The sequence below is a fragment of the Saccopteryx leptura genome, chromosome 6, assembly GCF_036850995.1.
Source record: "Saccopteryx leptura isolate mSacLep1 chromosome 6, mSacLep1_pri_phased_curated, whole genome shotgun sequence".
Taxonomy (NCBI): Eukaryota; Metazoa; Chordata; class Mammalia; order Chiroptera; family Emballonuridae; genus Saccopteryx; species Saccopteryx leptura.
Genome location: NC_089508.1, coordinates 1,494,814 through 1,504,679, shown reverse-complemented (window position 1 = coordinate 1,504,679; position 9,866 = coordinate 1,494,814). Strand labels below are relative to the sequence as shown.

At 65.4% G+C, this 9,866-nt stretch overlaps 1 protein-coding gene across 1 annotated transcript; it reads right to left on the bottom strand.

The window, feature by feature from the left end:
• Positions 1-688: 688 nt before the first annotated feature.
• NUDT14 (nudix hydrolase 14) lies at positions 689-8,329 on the bottom strand. The gene is made up of 5 exons (XM_066341401.1): positions 8,151-8,329; positions 5,123-5,166; positions 4,513-4,577; positions 4,085-4,322; positions 689-1,004 (listed from the first exon to the last, which is right to left on the bottom strand). Exons 1-5 carry the CDS (start codon positions 8,229-8,231, stop codon positions 764-766), a joined length of 669 nt encoding a protein of 222 aa, XP_066197498.1. The 5' UTR covers positions 8,232-8,329; the 3' UTR covers positions 689-763.
• Positions 8,330-9,866: the final 1,537 nt, after the last annotated feature.

Here is a 9,866-nt window from a genome sequence, read left to right as displayed (position 1 = left end):
CCAAGGGGCTGACCAGAGGGTGGGGGGGGGCTCTAGGAAAGGGCCAGACCAGGTCCTCCCCCTCAGAAAGGGTCAGTGTGTGCCCCGATCTCCAGCTGATGCCTGCAACTACAGTGACCAGCACACATTCCGCACAGTGGGCTCCAGCCTGCTCATGATGGACGGAGCCTTCCCGGGTGCCTGGCTGAGTGGGCAGTGAGCTTTCCTGTGACCCTAAGTGCTCAGGGCAGACAGAGGGCAGCTCACGCAGCCTGACTCTCCCAACGGGCAGCGGGCACGGCGGTCTTCAGGGCCATACCTAGGCCGGCAGGCAGAGGGAGATCACGCCAGACTCCCGTGGCCGAGGGGACGCAGGGGCTTGGCAGGAACACCTGAGCTGGGAAGCTCACTTACCCGGGAACAGGGAGCGTGCCTTCTAGAACGCACAACAGCTCTGTCCCTGCCTCCTCCACACCGAGGCTGGCTCAGCCACCGCCCCTCCAGGCCCTGGGACCCAGTGGGCCCACCCCCAGGCCCACCAAGTGGCTCTCTGGACGGCTGGCCTGGAGCCCCCTCCTGACCTTCCCGACAGCAGAGCCATGGGTTCCGGCTTCCAGCTGCGCAGAGCTGAAGGGCACCCTGGACAGCTCACCATCTCCTGGCCTCCCCCACCCACCCTGGTCGCAGCGTGGAGCCAGTGGACACGGGCTGGAACTATAGGAGCCTTTATTGGGTTGGCAGGGTGGGTGACCAGGACTGGCCTCTGTCCAGCCCCTCTGGAGTATCACTGGAGACCCAGGCCAGGGGCCACACGGCCAAGGAACCAGGAGACACCGAAGATGACGCCGAGGGTCTTGGGGACATCTGGGTTGTCCGAGAAGGCCTGGGCACCGTCCAGGGGCAGGTGCACAACCTCAATGAGCTCCCCCTCCTCGGCCAGGCCCCCGCCCGGGCCACCCCGCTGGGCGTCCGTCACCTCAGCGTAGAACATGGTCTGGTTCGAGCCAGTTAGTCCCACGCCAGACCTGGGGGTCAAGACAGCGTCTGCTGAGTCACCGGGCAGCCCCGTCAGCCCTCTCCTCTCTCTCCGCATCTCCCAGCACTCTGGTGGGCAGCACTCCGGGAGGACCCCGACTCGTGGACACATCGGCCTCGAAGACAGAGCAAGCTGCCAAGCTGTGAAGGGCCATGTGACAGGGCCTGCACCACCGTGAAGAGCTGACCATGGTCCCAGCCGACAGCCAGCCAGGATGCGGGGCTCTGTCACAAGGCCACCGCCATGTGAGCTTGGAAGAGAACCCGAGGCCTAGGGTGGACAGCAGACCCAGCCTCAGCCTGACCACAGCCTGCAGAGACCCCGAGGGGGCGGACCCAAACCGCGACCCACGCGACTGCCACCGGGTGCCTGGCGTGGCTGCAGCCGTTCAATCGCTGACCCGTTGCTCAGAGCACAGCCCCGTCCTGGCCCCTCGGTTCACACCGGGCCCTCAGCCATTCCCTGTGGTGGTTGGAACCGGGAGTCCTTGCCACGCCCCAGGCTGTTGAGGTGCTGGTGCTGGACCCTGGCCCACACCCCCAGGGATCCCGGCTAGCTGCAAGCAGTCACGCCAGCTGCCTGCACGGCCTGGGCCTGAAAGAGCTCTCCACGCGGTCCCCTGCAGGACGTCAGGCTGGGGACAGTAGGTGCCGAGGCAGCCAGGGTGAGGGGCTGGGACTCGTGGTGGGCTGGGGGTGGGGGTGGGATGACAGCAAGGTCCCCAAGACCTAGCCCATGGGTCCTAGGCTGGAGAGGAGGGTGAGAGTTCCCTTCTCAGTGGGTTGTGGCCAGAAGGGGGCTACCGGCCCCCAGGAGGGGGACAAGCACCCAGGCAGAGAGGGCAGTGACCTGGACTAACTGATGGAGGGCAAGAGCGGACAGCCGTGGTGACCGCTGGCTGTAAGGATGGGGCAGGGGGGTCAGTCTGGATTCCAGAATAGGAGAGGAAGGTCCACACGTGATTTGCAGGGAAAGAAGGGAACCAAGGGCGTCTGGGGAGACGTCTGGGAAATAGGGGGACCCCAGGTTAGCACAGGTTAGCGGCAGCCGCCCTCAGAGACACACCCAACGCCCAGGGGAGGGAGCAGCACTGAGGGGCTTCCCCCCTCCCCCCAGGAGGGGCCCCACTCAGACTGACCTTGCCCAGCTGCTTCCTCTGCCCCCCATCCCCTTATCTCCCTCAGACCCTTCCTGATGGCCCGTTTCCGCCGGCGGCACGGCCTGCCCTTTGATGGAAGCCCAGTCTGTGGGGTTTCCAGTCCCAGTTTCCTCCGGCCGGTGAAGAAGCCGGGCGTGGCCACTGACCCTGCCCAGCCAGGCCTGTGCTGCCTCCCAGGCCCCCTCCTCACGCCCTCTCCCCACCTCACCAAGCTGGCTGACGGCAGGTGAGTGTCCAGGCCTTGTCACCTGGGGCTGGCTGGCAGGTGAGTGGCTCGGTTCACCTCCAGGACAAGGGAGAGGGAGCCGTGGGCCCTGCTGCAGGGAAGCAGTGGCTCTGCTTCCAGCCCTCACGGGGCCCACTGCCCCGAGGGCCACTCCAGCCCCCCTCTCATCCTGCCTCTCCACGGTCACCCCTCGACTCCAAAACACCAGCCTGAACAGGCTGCTCACTGTCCACAACCCTCCTTGGCTCCCCTGCACCCCCGGGATCAGACTGTAGCCCAGAGGTCCTGCATATGGAGCCGCGGCAGCCGGGCTGCAGCTGGTCCCCTTCCCCAGAGCCTCTGTGTGCAGCTCCTCCACCAGGACCCCCCACCATAGTCACCCGCTGGGGGTGGGGTGGAGGACAACCCCTCCAGGGTGCTTCCTACCTGCCTTCCTCCTTGCCTGCTTCCTGGCCCAACCACTAGCCTCGGGCAGGCCCCTTGGAGTCTCCCTGTCCCCAGCAGGCTCAGGGAACACTGACCGGCCACACCGAGGACACCTGAGGGCAGAGGGCCCCTCACACCAAGACATCCAACCCTTCGGCCTGGAAATCCTCTGTTTAACACGAAGGATCCTATGACTGGAGGTCAATCCAACCCCCACAACTGTAGGCTGGGGGATACCCCAATGAGGCCCTGGGGGCTGCTGAAGCAGGGGAGCCCTGCATGGCCCCTGCCCTGGGCAGAATGCACGGGGCAGAGCCTCCAGGCCCTCCTCCTGAGGTGCAGGCCCTGTCGTGTGGAGAAGCCCCATGCTCAGCCTGGGCAGGACCCTGTGAGGCCCTCCTCCTGCCCCGGCTTCCGTGGGGTCAGGACCCGTCGCGGTGTCCCCTGGGCAAGACACTGTGAGGCCCTCCTCCTGTCCCGGCTTCCGTGGGGTCAGGACCCATCGCGGTGTCCCCTGGGCAAGACACTGTGAGGCCCTCCTCCTGCCCCGGCTTCCGTGGGGTCAGGACCCGTCGAGGTGTCCCCAGGGCAGGGGGTGGCTTCATCCCAACAACCTGGCAGTGGGCCTCATGGGGCGTGTGCAATGAGAGGCACCTGGGCTTTGGTGGGGCCGGCCCTGGAGTCCGGGGCTCAGGCCACACACACACACACACACACACACTGCCAAGCGCTGCGTTAGGGCCCAGGACACAGCCTTTCCCTCATTCCTGAGCCACTGTCAGGGCAGATCTGTGACTCACCCCCACCCCCAGCGCCCGGTGCTTAATCCCACAGGAAGTGGAGGCATCTGTCAGCAGCAGCTGCCACCAAGCCAGCCCCACAAGACTAGGGGCCACAGGGTGGGGGCCGCAGGGGGGGACTCGGGCCCAGCGTGCCCCAGAACCAGCTCCAGGAGCTCTGGGTTCTGGCCTGGACCACCATCCGAGTGCGTTCCATCCAACCTCCCGCCAACCCCACCCTGACGACAAGGAGGCACTGCCTGGCTTGCACACCCCTGGGGACAGGCCTGGGTCACCATCCGAGTGCGTTCCATCCCACCTCCCGCCAACCCCACCCTGACGACAAGGAGGCACTGCCCGGCTTGCACACCCCTGGGGACAGGCTGCTCAGCGCCTGGACACAGCCCACCCACCCCCTGGGCAGGGCTGACAGCAGGGCCCCCCTGGCCCGGCAGGTGCGCAGCCCCAGCCCCACTCACTTGTAGGTGGCCACCCGGCGCAGGTCGGAAGGGGCCAGGCGGTAGCCGCACTCCTCCCAAGCCTCCTTGCAGGCCACTTCCTCCAGCGACAGTCCAGGCTGGTCCACAAGGCCGGCGCACAGCTCATACATCACCCCCACCGAGCCGGGCAGCGCCCCCGGCAGCACCTGCGGCCTGTCCTGCTCCACGGCTTCCAGGGTCCCTGGGAAGCGGCGCTCCACCTCGCCCACGTACACAGCTGGTTGCGGGGAGGGCAGACCATGGTCACAACCACACGGCAGCCACCTCCTGACAGACCAGACCCCCTCACTGGGCCTCAGACTCCCCTGGGCCCCCTCCTACATCTGCATTCTGACCCTAGGACCTCGGGGGCCTGAAAGCAACTGTGCACACCTCCCCTCCCCCACGCCCCGCCGCGGCGGCCTCACCTGGCCTAAACTGCTTCACCAACACCAGGGTCCTCTGGGAAGAGTTGAACAGGAGAATGGTCACGCTGCAGGGTGGGGGTGGGCTGAGCTCAGCACAGAAGCAACCCTTCACCTCCCCCCCACTACGGGCTCAGCTCAGTTCTCAGCATGCCCGGCCCACCTCCTCTCCCCAGCAGCCCGGGAAAACTGGGTCCCTTGTTCAAAGGGAGAAGGGAGAGAGCGAGACCCAAGCAGGGCCAGAGCGTGCCACGGTCACCTAGTCAGGCTAAGACTCAGCTGTCAGGATGGGGCAGCAGGGTGGGGAAGACACGTTGGGAGTTTGGGGTCCGGGTGACTGACTTGACATGTGGCCCCCGTGGGCCAGCTGAGCGCGGGCCACACTCCTGGAGCCATATCACTGTCTTGCCCACACCCCAATGCTCAGGGGAAAGGGCATCTAGACAGCCTCTCACAAGCCCAACCTGGACCCCAGCTCGGCCCCCAGACCCTGGGATGACCCTCCACGAAGGGGAAAGAAGAGCGGAGATGTTCTTGAGGTGGAGTAGGACTCCATTGCCCCTGGTTCCCAGGGTCCCCATGGGCATCAGAGGAGCCCAGACTGGACCCTCACCTGTCATGTGTCTTCATGAAGTCCCACGACTTCTGGGCGCCATTCTGAAACAGGCAGGACAGCGGTCAGGGTGGGCGGAGGGCTGCGGGCACAGGCGGAGCTGCTCTGGAGAGCGGAGAAGGCCCGGCAGACCCGCCCGCACCAGCTCCAACCAGAGACGCCCATTCGCAGCCTGGGCCCAGGGCTGGGGGCTGCAGCAGGTGGAGGAAGGGAGCGGACGGGACGGGCAGGGAGAGCAGGGGCAGCCTGCTGCTCTGCAGGGTGAGGAAAACCAGGGCGAAGGAAGGACAGGTGTCTCAGGCACTGCATGGGAACAGCTGGCAGTTTCAGCACAGGAGCTGCCCAGAGAGGTATGCTGTCTGTCACCAAGTGTGGTGCCAAGGACCTCAGGCCTGCCATACCCTCACCATCAGGGCAGGGAGGACCCCAAGAGAGCAGAGCAGAGCAGAGACCAGGTTTCCGCTGCTAAAGGTCCCTTAGGCCACCGGACAAAGAAAGGTGGGAGGGCTAGAGAGGCCGGCCGGCCTCCTGAGAGCACCAGCCCCAGGAAGGACTGGAGTGGGCTGGCACCCAAGTGAGGGTCATTGGAAGGCCATGAGATTCAATGATGGTGACACATAGTGCAATAGCCCCTCCCTCGGCCCAGTTTCTGTCCCGAGCTCTCTCTTATGCATCCTGTGGTCCTGCTCCCTCACCCTGGGAACCCTGACCCAGTGGGCTGCCAGGGCTCTGGGCAGCAGTGTATGCAGGAGGCACTGTGGGGCAGGGGCCTGGCTGGGCTCACTAGGGGCAGGCAGGACAGACACCAACGAGGTTCCAACAGGCAGGGGGAAGGAGGTGTCCAGAACACTGCCAGCTGGACACCACTAGGCGAAACGGGCCATTCCACCTGGCCCTGCTCCCTACCCAGGGGTCTCTGTGGATGGGGCTGGACCCCAGGGAGTTGGGGTACTATCCTGCGGCTGCTTGTTGCTAGCCCTTTAGTCATTAGGTCATCCCAGACGCCCTGGTGAGCTGCTGGCTCCACCTCTGGGGTCTGTCCAGGTCACAAAATGGACATGGACCCGAGCACCACACAGAAAAGACAGCCAGGGCTGCAGAAGCAAAAGGAAGCTAAGGGACAGCCTTTCTGAGGACGTCCAGGAGGAGGTGATGCCGCACGGGGCCCCGCGGAAGCCAGGACAGGGACCTCCAGGGAGGGGACCTCCAGGCAGACAGCCACGTGCTGGTCCCAGCAGAGCTGCTTAAACCGGTCTGAGCTTGGCCTGGAGACAGAGGTGTCCTAGAGAGTGGGGTAGCAGCCTTGGTTTCCAAGGAGCAGGGAGAGCCCGTGTCCTGTGGTGTTCAGGCTGGGCTTCCTGGGAGGCCGTTCTCAGGCACTGGCCCCAGAAGCAAGCCCGGGGCCTGCCTGAGATCCGGCCATTCTGGGGCCAGCCACCTACCAGGGCGGGTTCCAAGGAAGGCCTACCCACAGTGTTCCATGTGCCTGCTGGGCCCACTGCCTCCCACAGGGTACATGTCGGACCCCTTGGCTTGAGATCAAAACATTTTTCAGACCTTTCAGACCCTGAGGTCCAGCCAATGTAGGGCACAGGGCAGGGTCTCAGAGGCCTGCTGAGGCCCAGTCAGACCCTCCTTATGGCCCCGGCCAGTTGGTGGTCCCCAGGCTTGGCTCATCTTCCAGGGGCCTGGGAGGGAGGGACAGGACTGGAGTGGACACTGTCCTCTCCCCCTCAGAGCCTTGGGGGTACCCTGCCTCTGGTCCATCTGTCAGCCCACCAGATCTCCCCTGGCCAGGCTAGCTAACAACCAAAGGCTATAGAGATACCCTAGGTGGCATGCACTGCCCAGCCCAGTATCCCTGCCCTCGCTCCACGCTTGTGCCCATCACAGCCCGCTGCCTCATGGCTCAGCTCTGGTCACCAGCACCTATCATTAGGCATGTCCCAGCAGGCTGCCGGGTTAAAGAGGAGTTAGAGAAGAGGGCTGCAGCCATGGCTCAGGAGGTGTGTGCCTCAGCTACCCATCTGCCCAGAGCTCCAGCCCACTGGGGGCTGTGCTGCCACAGTCAGGCATCTCGTCCCATGCCAACGTCAGGGAGGAGGGCAGCAACCTCCATGTTCCCACACTCTGTCCCTTGACAGTCCCACGCTGCTGTCCCAGGCCAGTGGTACCAATGTGGGTCCATCTTGGAACTCACAGGGACCCAGCAACAGGGAAAAGTGGGGGTGCAAAGGGCCTCTCTCAGGCTGGGCCCCAGGGGGCGCAGGGTCAGTGAGAGGAAGGGTCCTAGGGAGAAGCTGCAGGTCTGGGGGCACCAAACACTATTTGAGAGGCACAGAAGGGCAGTCTTCCTCGGAAAGGGGTGCAGGGCTCCAGCAGGAGGCAGCGTGCTGGGGGGGGGGCGGTGAAGCTGGAGAGTGAAGGATGGGCACCCCGAAGTGGACTGAGCAGGTTGTGAAGAAATGTGCAGGAGGAGGTCAACGGCTGGACAAGGGGAGAGGGAGGCAGCACCCACTTGTTCAACACACAAATATTTCTTGTGAACCTACGATGGGCACACTGCCACCGAGGAAGGCAGGGTGGTGCTACTCTCCGAGCCCCACAGGTGGAGACTCCCAGGTGGTGCACTGGGGAGGAAGGCCACCTGGAGAAGTTCTCCAGGGCTCACCCAGCTCCCTCTCCTACTCCTCCTTCCCGGCCTCCTCTCCTCATAAGAGACCACCACTTCCAGGAAGCTTTCCCTGATCCCAGAGGAGCCCAGTAAGTGGCACTGCAAAAATGGCCGGTGCCTAGCAAAGCCTCTTTAGAGGGATGAGCCTTCTTTGGTCCCGACGTGTTTCAAAGATGTCCCGCGCTGACCGGGGCACTCGCGCGGTCTTGGAACCCAAACTCACCCGCCGAGCCCGGGAGCGGGCGGGGCGCCGGGATGTGGGCGGGGCTCGGGGAGGGGCGGGGCCTCTGCGCCGTGGGCGGGGCTCCGGGCCGCGGGAGGCGAGAGCGGAAGCTGAGGGCGGAGTGGGCTTACCTGGCGGTAGTGCAGCGTGAGCGGCCGCAGGTAGGGCGAGGCTGCGCAGCGGCCCACAGCCGCGCCTTCGATGCGCTCCATGGCGGCGCGCGGGGTAGCCGGGGCCCGCCACGGGCGCTGCAAGGTTCCTGCCGGACTCCAACGGGCGGACGCGTGACGCCACTCTGGGCATGCGCAGTGAGCGCGGGCCGGGGAGGGCCGGGCCGTGGCGGGAGGGCGGGGCCGCGCGCGCAGGTAGCGCCTGCAAGTGGCCGCGCGTTCACCCGCCGGTGGTGGGAAGGTCTCCGGTGGGGGTCTCGCGGAGTCTGCGGGTCGGGCAGGGCTGGAGGGGAAGGTCCGAGGAGCGATCGCCGGTGCCCGGGACTTGGGACGTCTTAGGGGAAGAGGGCTTCGTGGGGCGGTTCTACCAGGGAATAGCCAAGCAGGTGGATGGCTCCCCCACGGGGCTCGGCCGTCGCCCCGGGATGCGGCCGTGCGGGGGCGGGGTGGGGGCAGTCCCAGGGAAGGAGAGGCTGGACCCTGCGGAGAGACGTCGGCGGCATGGCTACCTGGCGACTGGAGGAAGGGAGGTCACTGGGGGCTGCGCGCAGGGTTCGCTGCGCCCGCGGCGTGAGGCAGGGTGTGGACACCTCTAGGGAGCCTCGTGGTTGCGAAGAGAGAACGCTCTGGAAAGAGAGCAAGGCGAGAGGGGGCCACGAGTGGGAAAGTTAGAGCCAGGGCCTCCCCTCTAGGTTCCTGGGGTGGGGGAGCTGGCCTGGGTCCGACTGACCGCCATGGCCTGCCGCACATGGGAGGAGCTGCGGGAGTCCCCAGCCTCTGCGGTTCACCCTCCTTTTTCAGGAGCCAGCTGCTGTTCCCTCCCCGCAAGAACCCTCTCCGCTGACAGCACTTCCTGGCTGTGGAAGCGTTCTGCTCTTCCTTGGGTGTAGATCCCAAGGACTCCCCTCCAAATGTGGCCGCTGCCTCTCCAGGGGCAGGTGCAGCTGGTAGAGGGGGGACCAAGCCCTTCACCTGCTTGCTGAACTATGGCCCCAAGAGGGACAGCCCAGGTAGGGCTGGCCATGAGGCCTTGAAATGTACTCCCATGTTATCTATTGCCGTGTGGGAAAGCACCCCAGAACCTCTTGGCTGAGAGCACCCGCCTGTAGGTGGTGGCCCTGGCTCGTGTGGGCAGTTCTCCCTGGTTTCTCTGCAGCAGTGATCAGGGGCTGTTGGGGCTAGAATCTTCTGCAGGCTCCGTGGGCTGCACGTGCAGCACAGCTTCCTTGCCCCGGGTCTGTGCCTCAGTTGCATGACCCGAGCACAGCGGTTGGCTAGCCGGGTCACTGTGTGTGGCCCCTCCAGGGTGTCTAGCTTGGGCTTCCCCGGGTCACTGTGTGCGGCCCCTCCAGGGTGTCTAGCTTGGGCTTCCCCGGGTCACTGTGTGCGGCCCCTGCAGCGTGTCTAGCTTGGGCTTCCTAGCCGGGTCACTGTGTGCGGCCCCTCCAGGGTGTCTAGCTTGGGCTTCCCCGGGTCACTGTGTGCGGCCTCTCCAGGGTGTCTAGCTTGGGCTTCCTAGCCGGGTCACTGTGTGCGGCCTCTCCAGCGTGTCTAGCTTGGGCTTCCTAGCCGGGTCACTGTGCGCGGCCCCTCCAGGGTGTCTAGCTTGGGCTTCCCCGGGTCACTGTGTGTGGCCCCTCCAGGGTGTCTAGCTTGGGCTTCCCCGGGTCACTGTGT